Below are 17,177 nucleotides of genomic sequence, written 5' to 3'. Positions count from 1 at the left end.
CCTGCTCCTGCTGGCCACACTGTTCCTGATGCAGGCCAGGATGCCATTGGCCCTCCTGGCTGCCTGGGCACACTGCAGGCTCATGTTCAGCCTACTATCGACCAGCACCCCCAGGTCCCTCTCTGCCTGGCCGCTCTCAGCCACTCTGACCCCAGCCTGTAGCACTGCATGGGGTTGTTGTGGCCAATGTGCAGAACCTGGCACTTGGATGTGTTAAATCTCACTTATGACAACCCCTGGCAAGGAGTTATCTCAGAAGAGACAGGTAGCAACAGGTAACAACAGAAGTTCTTCACTGGCACAAATACAGGAAAGGGAAGGTATTCTAAAGTGACTAAATGTAACATACTTGTTACAAAACAGGGAAGAAAGCTTTATTTCTTACCCTTTATAAACTGCTTCTCAGTGTCATCCAGAGCAAATCTGAGAAGGCAAGCACGTACACGTATTTAAGGAAATAAAACTGTTCTTAGCGTCATAGTAAAGAGACACTAGCCAAAGGTTTTTGGAAGCGTGTAAGCCTTGCTCATTAAAGTCTCTCTCTACAGCTTTATTACTTCTCTCAGAGAGCTATCAGGTTTCCTTAAAAAACCTCTTATCTAAACCTGTTCTATCTCCTGTGAAGAAACACCAAGCGAATAACATAGCCTTATCATCACAAGTCAGGTGAAACCCGAGGTACTAACTTTAAGGGGTGTCAAGCAAGTGTCAGGAGAGTTTAAATATTTTCTTTTGGCATGAAGAAATCTCCTAAGTAGACACAAGAGGCAAGCAAGGAAGAATTATCAAGGGAAGTGATAGCTCTGCTGTCACACTGCTCCAGAAAAATGAGACCGAGCAGCTCTCAAGTAGTGTGGTGCTTGCAGGGGTCCATACCATCACTCTGCCAGCAACTCCATGCAGTAGCAATGCCCTGGAGCTGCCACGAAAATTTGAACCGAAGTCCGCAGAGCTCTGGAATGCTTTGCGAGGACCAGAAAAGGGACGACGCCTTTGCTGCCTCCATACCGCTACAGGTTTAAGGATGAGGTTTTTATTTCTTCCTGGAGGCGTCGTTCCTCTGCTGGCAGCAGTGAAGCAAGGCCCCTGCTCCGCTACAGCTTACTGCGCCGTGGCGAGCGGCAGCGATGCCCCGCCAGCCTCTGCGCCCTCCCGAGGCGGTGGGAACGGCCTCTGCCCCTGCCTCTCTGCCACAGGCTGCTCCCCCGAGACCGGACTCAACTGGCGACTCACAGCGGGGAGGGGACGCCCGGCTGTGCCGGTCTCCCGGGCCGGGCACGGCCGCACTCAGCGCCCGGTACAGCCGCTCCGGCCCTGGCCTGCGGCACAAGAGGCGTTCCGGGGCGATCGGGCGCGGTGCTGGCCGCCGCCTTCGACCCGGGTCCGTCTCCGGGCGGCGCCGCCGCAGGGGGCGAAGCGGCAGAGCGGCCGCGCCCTCCTGACCTTCTGTCAGTCAGGGTATCTCCCCAGCGCCTTTTTCGGGTAGTTTTTTCCCTCTTTGCGTTTGTAATGAGGAAGACAGCACAGCTGGCACACACAATGGATGAACGAAAGAACAAACAGAATGTTCACATTTTCTTGCCCCTACAGTTACTTGACCTTAGGTGGGAGGGATTCTTTTCGTTATCTGATGAGGTTTAGGTAAATAATACATTGCTTAAAAAAAAAGGAATGTGTATGGCCCAGCAGGCTCATAGAGCAGATTTCTTCAGCCTCTGAGACACAGTAGGGGAGATGAGATAATCAGAAAATCAGTAAACTTACATTCTGGTCCCTAGAGGCTGAGCCAGAGCTGTGCTGAAAAAAGCTTTAATCTCAGAGTAGATCCACAACTCTTCCTAAAATAGTTGTGCCTTTTTTGTTTTACTTTATGACTGTTCACAACTCTCTCTTGCTGTGCCACTCAATGTCAATTGTATATCTGGATTTGAACAGGCACAGAAAAATAAGTCAAAGACTCTCAGAGAGGCATGACTGTCAGGTAACAAGGTTAGAGATTAAAGGTGACTGGCAATGTCTATTTATAATTCAGGCTGTCTTGAAGGCTCCTGTATTTTAAATGCTCAATTATTCCCATGTAGAAAAATCAGGCGCTTCAAGAGGAAGACTGAACGCAGCTCCAAAAGGCCTGGACTGAACATTGCTCGTGTCTTCATATTCCTGGGTTTAGAAAGCACTCTAGGTTTCTAGAAACGATGAAATGTTCATTTTAACGTCCTCCTCCTTGTTCCTCAATGCAACATCCCTTGATCCTTCCCTCTCTCAAGTGTTTCACTGCAGTGAGGGGTGCAGATGCTACATACAGAATAGGGGCAGGAGAGGACGCAAGGCAGAAGCTCATCCAAGAACAGAAGGTGCATAGATACCAGGCACAGCATAAGAACCTGAGGAGAAAAGTCTGTAATAACATTCTCAAGGTATCAATTTGCTTACCAAACTTCAAGTCCAAGTCCTGTCTATGAGACTTTTCAGAAGCAGAGAATACCAGATATTATTAATATCAACAAAAAACAGCCAGCCAGGTAATCTCTGTAACTTTGTTCCAAACTCAGTGCCACCTTGAATGGGAAAAAGATGTCAAATGGGAGCTTCCAGTGCCCTTGGGGCTGGCCTCGTGGTGCTTCTGGCCATCCTGTCATGTCAGTGAAGGTCACAACAGTTGTCAGAGGTACCATGCTTGTGCTCAGGAGCTGTAATGAGAAGGAAAGCACAGTTTAGCAAGCTTCATGCAGAAGATACATCCTTACTCAATCTGCTAATGGAGACTCATTGTAGATGACTGCCAAGCCAGATGTCTTTAGGGTGGTAGGCCTTAAGTGTTCCAGGTATATTTTCATGTTTAGCAGCTCCTTTTTCCCAAAATGGATATTTAGCAGGTAAGTTGAGGGCACAGGCCTCAGGAAACATCAGCAGCTCCTGTGCATCATATAAAGTTACCTATTTTTCATAAGATAAGATCACAGGGACTTTGAGCAGGTGGCTGCCACCAGAAACAGACAGGGCTGCCACCATATTTGATCCTTTCAATAAGAGAGACCCAAAACAAGGATGATTTTCTTCCTCACATTTAGGATATTGTTTCAGAAGAGAGACAACTGGAACAGGGAAAACTGATCTGCTCAGGCCTCACTTCCTTTCCATTTCAACAGAATGCTGTATGACAACAAATGCACTTGGTCCTTGAGCTGTGGGGAGTACATGCCTCTATTTGGACTCTGCAAAGATACTTCACAAGCTGACTCCTCCTACACACTTGCACCAGCACCAATCCTGAGAGCTGAATGAGGACAGCACTGACAAGACCATAAACCCACTTTCCTCTAAGGAGTTGGTAAACACAAACTCTTATGACAGCAGCCAGACCACTGCTAAGGTTCTGTCAATCTCCACTTAGTAATATCAAAAGCATTTGATTCCTTGGTTCTTAAATAACCTGTGACTCCCACTGAATTACTTCTCTGCATGAGGGGTTGTAAATTCCATACCTTCAGGGGGTAACACTGATAGAAGTACCGTGCACCCAGTATTTGAGCTTGGGGGTTGGACAGGAAGCCCACTTTAGCCCACAGTATCTGAATCTCCAGGGTCACAGGAACCATGCAGCAGGAAGTGCAATTCACAGCCTGAAAATATAACCCAAATCTTAATACAGTATTTAAAATGTGAAAAAGGACTGTTATGGTCAACATCTAATATTCTGGTCACAGAACTTGCATCAGTCACTTCAGGGCTTACCTCATAACTTTTGGTCAGGACAAAATTAATAGACGAGGGGCAAGCAACTGATGTCATTTACCTGGACCTGAGCAAAGCCTTCGACACTGTCCCGCACCACATCCTGGTCTCCAAACTGGTGACACATGGGTTTGATGGGTGGACCACTAGATGGATAAGGAACTGGCTTGATGGCCGCACCCAAAGAGTGGCTGTCAATGGCTCCATGTCCCAGTGGAGGCCAGGGACAAGCGGAGTCCCTCAGGGATCAGTCCTGGGACCTGTCTTGTTCAACATCTTTGTGGGTGACATGGACAGTGGCATTGAGTGCACCCTCAGCAAGTTTGCTGATGACACCAAGCTGTGTGGTGCAGCAGACAGGCTGGAGGGAAGGGAGGCCATCCAGAGGGACCTGGACAGGCTGGAGAGGTGGGCACAAGCCAACCTCATGAAGTTCAATAAGAGCAAGTGCAGGGTCCTGCATCTGGGTCGAGGCAATCCCAGGCACAAATACAGGCTGGGCAGTGACTGGCTGGAAAGCAGCCCTGAGGAGAGAGACTTGGGGGTGCTGGTGGACAAAAAGCTCAACATGAGCTCTCAGTGTGCACTTGCAGCCCGCAAAGCCAATCAGATCCTGGGCTGCATCAGGAGAAGTGTGGCTAGCAGGTCGAGGGAGGTGATTCTCCCCCTCTACTCAGCCCTGGTGAGACCCCACCTGGAGTACTGCCTCCAGCTCTGGAGCCCCTATGACAAGAGGGATCTGGAGGTGCTGGAACGTGTCCAGAGAAGGGCCACAAGGATGATCAGAGGGCTGGAGCACCTCTCCTGTGAGGACAGACTGAAGGAGTTGGGGCTGTTCAGTCTGGAGAAGAGAAGGCTCCGAGGTGACCTCATTGTGGCCTTCCAGGATCTGAAGGGGGCTACAGGAAGGCTGGGGAAGGACTTCTCAGGATCTCAGGTAGTGATAGGACTAGGGGGAATGGAATGAAGCTGGAGGTGGGGAGATTCAGGCTGGATGTGAGGAGGAGGTTCTTCCCCATGAGAGTGGTGAGACCCTGGAATGTGTTGTCCAGGGAGGTGGTCGAGGCCCCATCCCTGAGGGTGTTTAAGAGCAGGCTGGATGAGGCTCTGTCCAGCCTGATCTAGTGTGGGGTGTCCCTGCCCATGGCAGGGGGGTTGGAACTAGATGATCCTTGTGGTCCCTTCCAACCCTGAATGAAACTATGAAACTACCCATTTCACAGCTATATCCACCTCATTTCTAAACAGAATGCCTCAGCTCTACCACTTTGCATTCTATTAGACCATATCCTGACAGATTATTGATTATTCAAATAGAACTTCCCTGTACTTGGATTGCAAACATTGAGCCTTATTAGGTAAGATAGAAAATTGAAAATCAGGAAGGATGATAATAATAAAGACTAATAGGAAGTAACCAGGTACTATTAGTTCTAGAACACTGTCAGAATAAATAATGCAACACAAACTCTTTTTGCCCATTTAAATAGCAGGAACAAGATTCAAGAGATATTGTCAACATCTTTCTGTTGTTTAGTAAGTCTCCTACTACTGTGAACCATAATAAGAATGGCTGCTTACAGACACTAAGACCCCTGAGAGTCTTAGAAGAAAGTAAGCCCTACAGAAAAAGTAAGCCCAGATGAACAAGCTGGTTCTTCCCCCTCCCATGCCCATACTTCTCCAAGGCAATAAGAAGATGTGAAAGGAAAAGTATTCACAGCTGGTCTTTTTTCCTTTCTCCTACCTGCACACTGCAGTTCTGAATCAGAATGGTTGTCCACCCTTCCTCCTGGGCTGAATGAGCACTGCCAGTTATGGCAAGATCCTCTGCTTTACTCATTCCCTGGAGAGCCTTGTACAACTCCTGCTGGATGGAACTACAGTTACCCTCTTCCAGTGCTGGGGACAGGCTGGAAATGAGACAGTAACAGGTTTGACAAAATTATTTCCAGGACAGAAAAAATCCCAGTCTGCAAACACCCTTCCTATTGTAATGAGTATTTCTTCCACTCTTTTAATGAGTCAGCAGAATCATTATGGAAGTGCTGCTATTGAATGGATGTAGTTTCAATTCTCTCTGCAATGAGAAGTGAGAAGAACATCCTGGCAGGATAACACATGGTCAGGAAAACTGGCAGCTCTTGGCCCTCTTACCATGGCAGTGGTCATACACCTGCCCTGTCAGCAAGAGAAGAATGATCCAAATCTTTCTAACAGTCATTTTGGAAGATTATAGTTCATTCCTTAAATACAGACTCCACTCTTGCTCAAGTCATGTTGCCAGACTACAGCCTCAAAATGGCCCAGAAGACCTTTACAATGGTGGGGTTGTTCTCTCTAACATTCAAGTCCTTTCAGGAGTATATGAAAGATCTGTAGATCCATTGGTGACCCTGGGGAAAGACCTAGGCTGCACAGCAGTGTGTGACAGACTGTGGAAAAATGCGGTGAGTCTACAACATCCAAACATGTCAGGAAGGGCAAATGCAGAGTGTATTCCTACCTGAGCATGCAGCCTGTCCTCATATTTCTTCCAAACTGGACTGTGTGTCTGAGGAACTGTGAGCAACTTCCATCACCCTCACTCTGTAAAATGCTCATCTGACAGGCTGTATGTAAAGAAGTCAAACAAAAGCAGACAATGTAGGAGAAACCCAGATTGTATTCAGCAATTCTTTCACCCCAGTTTCTTCCTTATTCCTGTCACAGGATTTCAATTCAGTTGTGACCAAAAGGTCTGCTGATGGCTGCAACTTAATACTGAGGTGTGCCCTTACAGGCAGAATCTCAGAAGTCCACAGGAGAGTACCAGAAGTTAATAAACCCAGTGACAAATAAAACCTGACAGCAGAAAAGGGATACATGATGCATGGCACCACTGCTGGCAATCAACAGTGGTGCTCCGGTGATGTAGCCAGGGTTTCCACTTCTAGGCAACATGTGAGGAGGAGTCCTGGTCTACCAAGAGGCAAAGGGAAGAAAGAAAGATGAAAACATCAGTGCCAGTGAGCTCCATCCATCTCAGAAGATCAAGTTCACATTCTAAAGAATGTCAATCTAAGGCCATTTTTTGAAGGACAGAATATTGTGCACTACTAAAACCTCCATTATTGGTTTCCAAACCCTCTTTCTAACCTGGCAAGTTTGTTCTGCAGTCCAGGAAGTCAAAACTGAAGGTCAGTACCCTGAAACACAGATACTACCAGGACAGCTCCTGAGGCAATTAATTCCACTTGGTCAGAGCTTGTGTCTAAGGAAGTGAACATATCAGTCTGGGCAATTCTACAGGCCGTCTGAAGAACAAACCCTGCTCTGACCCTGATGCTGAGCAGCAGATTCTACTTCTAGATCATTTTATGGGAAGAGCCTCTGGGGATAACTTGAGCAAGGTTGCATTGCACACTTATCAACCCCTGAGGGTCACCACAGCCCACTTTATATTGCCTCTAGGGGACAAGGTTTACATGAACTTCAACACACCTTAGTATTTACCACCCCCTCCAAAGTGCTTCTTTTTCCTGCTGCATGGGCACAGTTAAGTAAGTACCTGGAATAAATTTAGCAACTTTGCTCATAGATACTGAACACCTCAGATACAGCACCAGCTCAAATCCTTTCTTTTGCAAGGCCATACTGATGACCCTGATCTCTTCCTTTCCCCTTCTGCCTTTACCAAATCTCCAATAAAAAAAACCCAGATAAAAATAATCAGCCCCTTCAAAATTCTGCAGTGCAACACTACACACTTGCACTGAGCCTGGATTTTTTCTGAGAACACGGTTTACTTGAGACCAGATCAGGGTCCCCTCTTTCCTTCAAATCACCAGCAGGGTCCTAGGGTGGTGGTACTGCCATACCACTGCAGCACTGCTCCAATCTTCTCACATCATCTGCACAAACTGAGTCACAAATTATAGACTACACACTTGGCAAGAACCCAGGGAGGATGGGAGCACTGACCCAGAAGTACAAAGTGAAGCGCTGCTGCAGAGAGGATCCCGAGTTCCCAGAGATGTTGCTCACTTTGAACTGGACAGAGACACTCTGAATTCCATGCGTGCCACTGAATTCTATCCCATAGATCACCTGAAAGTCCCATTCAGGGAAAAATTAAGAGGCAGAGCCAGGTAAGAGGGCAATCTCCTGAAGCTAGTGTTGAGCTGCCCAAAGGAAAGAAATACCTCAGAAACAACATTGTTACATGTGTTGCCTTCCAGGTAGGGAGCTCCAGGTGGTGCAGCTGCAGTGATCTTTACCTGGGGACAGGAAGCACATGAACAGCTAGCAACCCTTTCAAAGGAGTGTGCCTTTCTTCAACACTGGTTTCCCATCCAAGCCAGATTTACCTTCCTGTGGTAGCTGTAATATGTGGACATGTCACCTTGCTCCAGATGCTCATCACCTTCTAAGAAAACAAGCTCCCTCTCTGACTCCAGCCTTATTTATACCCATTAATTTAAAAGCACATCTTTCTTTACATCCTTTTTTCCCGATGATGTCTCACTATAATGCCCAACTCATTTTGTCTCAAACACACAACCTTCCCATTTGCCCAAATTCCCAGCCCCTGAGCATTTCTATGAATGGGTAAGATTCCAGACATTTTGTTTCAGAAGCAGAAAATATTTTCTTTGGCAATAGACTGACCTTCATGGACCACACAGTGGTGTCAGCAATTGGGACCTGGGAAAAACAAACAAGCAAAACCACTACCACCAAAAATTGATTTTCTGGGTTTGCAAGTACCTAAAGTCATGAAGCAATCACTAAATAGAGCCTACACATCATACTGACAAAAGCTACTTTGTTTATTCATCTAGAAATCACGTACGTAATTCACAGGAAGCAGTTTCTAGAACATCAGAAGATGGCCCTGCTAATGACCTGCAGAATGCAGATACTTTAAAATGCCAGCATCTTTGATTCAATTCCTGGAGACCCCACTTCTGCAATTAACTAATGACTTCAGTTTCCATTTAAGGAAAAATTAATTTTTCCTTTGCCACAGTGACAAAGAAAGGCCTGAAAATAAGAGTTGAATTTGACTAACAGAAGGCCCTCTCTGCTACAGGTATGTAGACTCAGGTTTCAAATATAAAGGCATACCGAGTCATTAGCCCTAATAAGATATTAACATTTCACTGCCATTTTACCTTGAACACCAGAGAAACTCTAGAAGGTGAAGAGCGAGGTTTTTTGTTCACTTCGGTATGATCAGCATAATGAACCCAGAACAACCAATTGATTATTTTAAAGTTATTGTCAGGATCAGTACCCATTGAACACAGTAAGAATTTGCTAACAACTGGAATTTCTTGGAAAGTAGTTTGAAATGAGGGATTATCACCAATCCTTACATTGTAGACAAGACTTCCAGTAAGGTCTCAACAATGGTGACACCAGGGATGCCATACTGGATGACCTTCAGTTTTCCAGTTAGCTGAAGTTGCAAGGAGTCAAGCACATCAGACGTTGAGCAAAGGGAAGAGTTAGGACATGTGCATACCTTTAGCACCACAAAGTCACGGTAGTATGAGGCAGCATCTAAGGCAGGGTCAGTAACGCAGCTCTTGCTCAAGTTGGTGAAAATCCGAGTACAGCTTGTGCTTTTACTGTCCAGGAAGCCTGAGTAAAGACATGGCAAAAGATAAAACAGAACCAAACCACCCTAAGGAATTCTTCCCCCTTTACTGACCAGCAGGATTTCCATCAGCACAGAGTCCACTGGCTCCCATTGCTCCTGGCTGTCTAAGTGTGCTCAGTATGCATGAAGAGTCAAAGTAGATTAAGATTGGATCACCAGCCTGAAAAGACAATTTGGAGAAATCACAGACACAGTAACTGTGGAATACTAAAGCCAAGTGCACTTGGTTACATCATCAGGGCACAGAAGCACATTTAGACTTCTCCTTAGTGTGCATTCAGTTTTGTCTAAAGGGTTGGCCAACATTTTAGATATGTTAAAACTAATCAGAAACTGTTTACACAATATGGAATTAAACGAAAGAGATAATATGGAGTATAGGTAGAAAAATAAGAATCTTTCAGTGTTCTCATTAGACCTCATTACAGACAGCTTTAGTAAAGGTGCATCTGCAAACCGACTGCCCTTTGCTTTTGGCTTACCCGGTAAAAGGCAGGGAATGATGGCCGGACTTGGGACGGTGCTAAGAAAGAGTATCTGCCATACTTCTGTGAGAACTTCAAGAAATCAGATTCTTTTATATCCTGGGGCTGCTGAAAATAGTTGAGCAGGGCTGGAAGTTGAAAAGAGAAAAAAAAATATCATCTGCCAATATCAAATCATTAGAAGAGATAGACTTCAGAAAATAACTACTGTGCCAGTATAGATAAGCTAAGTACTGTCTTCTATTAGTTAATCCATAGCAACACTGCTAAAAGTCTACTAAGATATATGAGCAGGAGGATATAGCAAGTACTAATTGGTAGTGTTTCATAGGAAACAGGTGCGACTTTGCAAAAAGCATGAAAGCTGCTTAGGACAACTATCTTCATATGCGTTCTAATCTCTGTAAGGTGCCCAGATTGGACACCCACTGCATTTTACTGACAAAACACTACCACGATGTGAGTTCACTAAAAAGCAACACTAACAGGAAGTACGAAAATAAGCATATGAAACAAAGAGTACAAGATACGATGAGAAATCACTTTCTGGAAAGAATAATAGGGCTGTATTCCAAACATCAACCCTTATTTGCTGCTCTAGGTGTAGCAAACAAACTGGCATCTCACATAATGGAATGGCTCACAGAGGCCGATTTCTGTTTAGCTAGGGACTCCGTGCTTAAACTGTGTCTTTGGTGACTGGCCTAATTCATTATGTTCCCCCTGGAACTCCAACAGCCCAGATAATTAGTCACAACTGTGACGTGTATTTTTTAAAAACATTGCCTAAGCAGAGGCAATCGATGCGTTAAGTGTGCAGGACAACGGGTTACTCACAGTCCTCCACCTGAACGCAGAACAGCAGCTCACGCCCCCCAGGGACAGCAACAGTGTCAGTAGGATAAGGGGTGTTGCTTCTGAACACGAGTGAGTTTTCCACGCACACTTGACTCACGGACCTGCAAAGAGAAGCCCGCCAGTCCCCAGCACACTGTTAATAGGCTGTTCTTGCATCGTGGCAGAACACAGTACTACTTTTTGTAAGCTTGAATTATTGTACACTTTGCACTTATAGCCATTTTTTCATTGTAGAAACTCCGTGGACACTCTATTTGTACATTCAGAAACCACTCTGATACTCCCCCATAACAACCAGAGGCGAAGAAATTCAGTGTCCGTGTATTACGGATACAGCTGCCACCTTCAAAGTGATGGTCCACACACAGATTTTACTCCACGTAGCTGCTGCTGCCTTCCCCACGGAGAGCACCAGACAGCCTGCAGCTGCTTCTTCACTGCGTTCCAGTTGTATTTGGAGGTCTTTTTTCCGAAGACTTCTGCCTCCCAGCGCCAACAGCCCCGTCACAGCAACCCACCTCTGCTTTACCGGGCCACTCAACGCTGGCCTTCCCAAGCCCCCCACTCATAATGAAGGTGACCCCGTGCCCGAGGCCTGGCGGTCCAGGCGGCTGAACGGCGGCTCCCGCTGGGTGCCCGCTCCCTGCCTGTCGGCCCACAGCGGCCCGCGCGCGGCGGCGCAGCCCGTCCCCTGCACACCTGCTACCGCTCCGGCGGGACGAGGCGGCGGCCCCGAGGCCGCGCAGGCTGCGGGCGGCGGGCAGCGGGCGGCGGGCGGGGAAGCTGTTGGCGGCAGAGAGCTGTGCGCGGGCCGCTTCCTCGCCTCGGGGACCAGTCGGACGCGTGGCCGCTGCGACGAGCACGGTGGCAGCGAGGATAGAGGCGACCAGGCGCGCCCGCAACGGGGCCAGCACCGAGGCCCAGAACCCGCGCATGGCGTCCCCTCGTCGCTAAGGAACCCGGGCCGCCGCCCCTCCGGGCGAGGCGGGAGCGAGACGCATGCGCGCCCGGCCTCTGTGCGCCGTGTCCGGGCCCGCCTCCGGGCCCGCCTCCGGGGCGGGGGCGTGCGCCCCGCCTGCCCCGCTCCCCAGCTCCCCCGCCGCGCTCCCCAGCTCCGCGCTCCCCAGCTCCCCGCTCCCCCGCCCTTGCGGCCGCCCGAGCTGCTCGCGGGAAAGCTGTGGAGATATCCGGACCAGCTGGATTGAGCTCGGTTTATCACAACTCTTGGGCCCATCCAAGCAGTTTTTAATCCAGCGGAGTCCATATGATTATGCCATGGACCGCAGGGTTCTGGAGGAGAATGCTGTGGGAGATGGTGTCACAGGCTTTACTGACGTCTAGTAGGCACCTTCCAAGCTTTTCCCTTCATCCACTCTGCAGTCACCTCGGCACAGAAGGAGATGTTGGTCAACCAGGTCCTGCCTTTCCTGAGCCCACTCTGGCCGGGCCTGATGTCACCAGTATCCTGCACCTGCTGTGTAAGTGCACCCAAGGATGAACCGTTCCATAACCTTCCCTGGTAACAAGGTCAGGCTGACAGGCCTGGAATTCCCAGGATCCTCATTTCTGCCCTTTGTGTAGATGGGTGTCACATTGGCAAGCCCCCCAGCCCGCCGGCACCTCCCGTTAACCAGGACTGATAGAGATGACGGAGGGCAGCTTGGCAAGCTCATCTGCCAGCCCCCTCAGCGCTCTGGCGTGAGTCCCATCTGCCCCCATAGACCTGTGAGTGTCCAGGAGGCAGAGCAGGTCTTTAACTGCTTCCTCCTGGCTTATGGGGAGTTGGTGCTGTTCTTCAGCTCCATCAGGAGGCTGAAGACTTGGAGGATAATGGGTCTGACTATGAAAGACTGAGACAAAGAAGGCATTAAGTACCTCAGCCTTTTCCACATCTTCGATAGCAATGTTCTCCCCTACACCCAACAAAGGGTGGGTATTTTCTGTGGCTTTCTTTTTGTTGTTAATCTATTTGTAAAACCCTTTTTGTTCTCCCTCGTGGCAGCAGCCAGGTTGAGTGTTAGCTGGGCTTTTGCCTTTCTGACGCTCTCTCTGCATGACTTAACTAGGTCCTTGTACTCTTCTTGAGTTGCCTGCCCCTCTTTCCGAAGGTAGTAAACTCTTTTTTTTTTTTCTCTTGGGCCCCTGCAAGAGCTCCGTGCTCAGCCAGACCGGTGGTCACCACCGTCAGGAAGGCCCGAAGGCTCCGGTTGTGTTTCTCCTTTGTTCAATATAGCAAGGTTGGCAAAGAAATAAGATGACGATCGGATTGTACCAGCCGCTATCAGTGCTGCCGTCGGCTCCGTTGGGTCTCAGGTGTCCAAGGCGGAGGGAAGGGGAGGGCTGCGCCCGGGTCCCGCCGGCGGCTTTCGTCCCCTCGAGTCAGACGGGGGCGGGGCTCCGAGAGTGTTGTGGGAGCACTGCTAGGAGACGCGCGCCGGCGGCACCGGCAACGGCAGCGCCCGTCGGGTAACGGCCCCGTGCCGCCGGGGCCGCCAACGGCAGCGCCCGTCGGGTAACGGCCCCGTGCCGCCGGGGTCGGCAACGGCAGCGCCCGTCGGGTAACGGCACCGTGCCGCCGGGGCCGGCAACGGCAGCGCCCGTCGGGTAAGGCACCGTGCCGCCGGGGCCGGCAACGGCAGCGCCCGTCGGGTAACGGCACCGTGCCGCCGGGGCCGGCAACGGCAGCGCCCGTCGGGTCACGGCACCGTGCCGCCGGGGCCGGCAACGGCAACGCCCGCCGGTAACGGCAGCCTCGGGGCCGGGGGACCGACGCTGGCCACCCTGTCTGCGCGTCCCCGGGCGGACGCCTCGGCAGCTCGGGAAGTTTTCGGAAGGTCCGCTGAAAACGTCTCCTTTGTCAGAGCTGCGCCGCGGCGGAGGGGCATGGACCTGGCCATCAGGGAGCGGCTCCTAGCGGCAGAGAGCCGCCGAGGTAAGGGTGGGGCAGGGGGAGCGGAGGGAGGCCGAATTCTGCCCGTCTTCGGCAATAAGTAAAGCAAATATCGCGCTTTAAACACCAAAACTGCTCGTTCTAACACTGTTTTTCTTCCAAGTGTGGTTGACAGTAGGCTGAACATGAGCCAGCTGGGTGCCCAGGTAAGCTGAGAAGGCCAGTGGCATCCTGGCCTGTATCAGGAGCAGTGTGGCCAGCAGGAGCAGGGAGGTCATTGTGCCCCTGTACTCAGCACTGGTTAGGCCACACCTTGAGTCCTGTGTCCAGTTCTGGGCCTCTCAGTTTAAGAAGGACATCGAGACACTTGAACGTGTCCAGAGAAGGTCAACAAGGCTGGGGAGAGGCCTTGAGCACAGCCCTGTGAGGAGAGGCTGAGGGAGCTGGGGTTGCTTAGCCTGGAGAAGAGAAGGCTCAGGGGAGACCTCATTGCTCTCTACAATTACCTGAAAGGAGGTTGTAGCCAGGAATGGACTGGTCTCTTCTCTCTGGCAACCAGCACCAGAACAAGAGGACACAGTCTCAAGCTGCACCAGGGGAAGTTTAGGCTGGAGATGAGGAGAAAGTTCTTCACTGAGAGAGTCATTCGTCATTGGGATGTGCTGCCCAGGGGGGTGGTGGAGTCACCATCCCTGGAGGTGTTCAAGAGGGGATTGGATGTGGCACTTGGTGCTATGGTCTAGTCATGAGGTGTTGGGTGACAGGTTGGACTCGATGATCTTTGAGGTCTCTTCCAACCTTGGTGATACTGTGAGAACATTAATCTTCTGAATGCTTTAAACGTGCTTCAGAGCTGTGAAATGAAATAATTGCTGTGGTGTGCTTAATTTGAGCTGGTTTTCCTGACGTCGTTTGCTTTCTGTGGCAGCTTCAAGGATGTCCCCTCGAATTTCTGTGGCAACAGAAAGAGTACTGCCGAGTTCAGGGAACTGAAAATGGGGCCTTCAAAGTAGTTCACTTGTCTCTTAGCAGTAGTGATTTTTAAATTGCAAGAGAGTTGTTAATACTTCATCGTACAGCTGTCTGACTTTCAACAACATTGGACTTTTTTTTTACTTAAATATTCATAATTTGTTTCTGTAAAGGAGAAACAGAATGTCATACAGTTCATCTGACATGCTGCAGACATGCCTGCCAGTCTACCTTGCAGCATATGTTACCTGTTACCTTCTTTATTTCTTTTTTATTTCAGATGCAGAGGCTTTGGAGAGTGCTTACGAGTTGATCAAATCATCCAGCCAAGGAAAATCTGTGCTAGACTCATCGGACAGCTTGAGCACTGACTTATATGTTTTATGTGCTGAACAAGCACTTCAGGTTTGTAATTTAGGCAGCATTGAACAAAACCATTTGTATGACATTGTACTTACAGTTGTTAAAATTACTACTTAAACATTTTCCCAGAAGTACTCATGAGAAATACAGTCCTCTGTTTTTGGAGAGCAATTGTTTAAAACATGCATTTTCAGTTAAAACCCAGATGCTAAATTATCACTTCTTTCTAATCATTCAGCATTTTCAGTTAAAACCCAGATGCTAAATTATCACTTCTTTCTAATCATTCAGCAAACTGTGGTTTGTCAGGCAGTTCATATAAATGCACAGTACAAAATCTGTACAAAGCAGGAACAGCAGCTACCACCATGGCCTTCATCCAACGTTGTATGCAAGATTCCTACTGGATGTAGTCTGAAAATCTTCAATGAGTTCTCTCATCTTCTAGCCAAGTCCCAGCCAGGGATTTGAAGCAGTGTGTGTGAGCTCACCAACATGAGCACCATTCTATGAGTCTGCCGTGCCTGTTTTCTCTTGTTACAGAGAGTCATAACAGCTGTGTTGTAACTGAAGAAAATGTGTTTGTGAACACTCCACACTGGTCTAAAGAAGGAGAGATGACATTCTAATTCTGAAAGAGCGTTGCTAATTGATGTGACTTCTATAAAGTGTGGTGGAGGTTATCAATTCTGAAATATTTGTAAATGTTCATGGGTACAAGTGATGGAAATTCAGGCAGACAGAATTTCTATACACCAATATTTTTTTCCAAGCTGCAAGCCACTCGTTCTATCTGTTGTCTGAAAACTGAGATGCAGCACTGACACCTGTATAAAATCCTGCAGGCTAGTATCATTTAAAAAAAAAGGCTTAACAAAAATTCAGGTAAGAATTTTGCCTTTAAGTTAACAATTCTGTTAATGACTATTAGAAACATAGGCTTATTTTGAGTACTGTAAGAGGCTCTACGAGTGCCTCGGAAGCTTTGTTACGTAAAGGAGCTATTTTTCTGTACATTTGCATTGGCAAAGGTCTAGCTTGTGAGTTCAATAGGTCTGAAGGGGTTTATATGAGTTTTAATCTGCAGCTTTATGGACTATAATTTGCATGCTGGTAATGCAGTTAGATGTTTCACTTGGAGTAGGCATGCATTTTAAAAGCTAACAATTCTTAATAGTTGTTGCATTTTAAAAACACTGACATACTTTTTGTTGTTCCTAGCTGGGATATCTGGAAATGAGCAGAGACTGTCTGCAGATGTATTTTAAAGGAAAATTTCCTGTGAACCAGTTTCTTGGCAGAGCTTATTTGTGCCAAGGCCAACTGCACACTCCACTCTCTACGGATAATTTGGTGAGAAATTATGAAGGTTACATTATAATAGGCCAGTTTTCAAGAGTATTTCTTCTTAGTTTTCTATGTGTAATTTAACATACACAATTGACTGTGTAGTTTAATGTGACTTGGGAAAGATCAAAGAAAAATATCTTGGCAGGTGGTTTGAGAGTAACCAAAACTTACCAGCTGAGTTAGATGATGTTGCAAATACTTTGGGGAGGAAAAAAAGAGAATGCTTGCAACATTTTTCAGACAGTCAATTGTTTTGAAGTCAACCTCTTCCCTTTTTACATCAGTATGATACTTTCAGACCAGATTTAGTTACACTTGGTAAAACAATTACCATTTTATTCTTAAGGGCCAAGTGCAGCTTTTCTATGTTAGTATCTAGTACCTCTCAGACTCTTAATCCTAATTTTTTCTTTAGTTGGGCAGTTGCCACTCACTGCTCAGCAGCCTTCGTATGCCAGTCCCAGACTCCATTAAAAACCAGTTCCAGCTCTCTGGGAGTCTACTTACCCTGTTCTATCTCATCAGAGAGGGTCCTTGGGTGTCATCCCCTTCCTGCTCATCCAGTTCCACCTCTGCTTTGCCATTTCTAATTCCAAGCTTTCAAAGTCCTTCTTTGTCATCCCATCCATCATCTTTATATCCTCACACACTGTGTACACATTTGATCAGACTCTTCCTGAGCTGCCTTCTCCAGGCTAAACAGTTCCAGGTTCTTGTAGCCTTTCCTCGTATGAGAGATGCTGTAGTCCACTCGTCATCTCTGTGGCCTTTCGTTGCACTCCCTCCACAGTGTCCATGTTTCTCTTGTACTGGGGAGCTCAGAACTGGGCACAGTACTCTGATGCTGAGTAGTGGAGATGGAGCACCTCTCTAGACC

The 17,177-nt window shown here is 48.0% G+C and overlaps 2 protein-coding genes across 2 annotated transcripts in view; one reads left to right on the top strand and one right to left on the bottom strand.

The window, feature by feature from the left end:
- Positions 1-385: 385 nt before the first annotated feature.
- Positions 386-11,691, bottom strand: TCTN3 (tectonic family member 3). The gene is made up of 13 exons (XM_068140477.1): positions 11,425-11,691; positions 10,705-10,826; positions 9,865-9,995; positions 9,434-9,542; positions 9,245-9,363; positions 8,386-8,421; positions 7,920-7,994; positions 7,699-7,824; positions 6,601-6,696; positions 6,242-6,339; positions 5,483-5,648; positions 3,486-3,623; positions 386-2,690 (listed from the first exon to the last, which is right to left on the bottom strand). Exons 1-13 carry the CDS (start codon positions 11,658-11,660, stop codon positions 2,469-2,471), a joined length of 1,674 nt encoding a protein of 557 aa, XP_067996578.1. The 5' UTR covers positions 11,661-11,691; the 3' UTR covers positions 386-2,468.
- Positions 11,692-13,592: 1,901 nt separating this feature from the next.
- Positions 13,593-17,177, top strand: part of CFAP46 (cilia and flagella associated protein 46) — a 66,350-nt gene continuing 62,765 nt past the window's right edge. The window contains exons 1-3 of the mRNA XM_068140474.1: positions 13,593-13,657; positions 14,868-14,992; positions 16,172-16,303. Of these exons, the coding sequence (XP_067996575.1) occupies positions 13,609-13,657; positions 14,868-14,992; positions 16,172-16,303 (306 nt within the window). The 5' untranslated portion in view covers positions 13,593-13,608. The remainder of the gene's footprint in view (positions 13,658-14,867; positions 14,993-16,171; positions 16,304-17,177) is intronic.

This window comes from Melanerpes formicivorus, unplaced genomic scaffold (genome assembly GCF_026170545.1).
Source record: "Melanerpes formicivorus ecotype bairdi unplaced genomic scaffold, bMelFor1.0.p_v2 SCAF_6, whole genome shotgun sequence".
Classification (NCBI taxonomy): Eukaryota; Metazoa; Chordata; class Aves; order Piciformes; family Picidae; genus Melanerpes; species Melanerpes formicivorus.
This window is presented reverse-complemented; position numbering and strand designations above follow the sequence as displayed.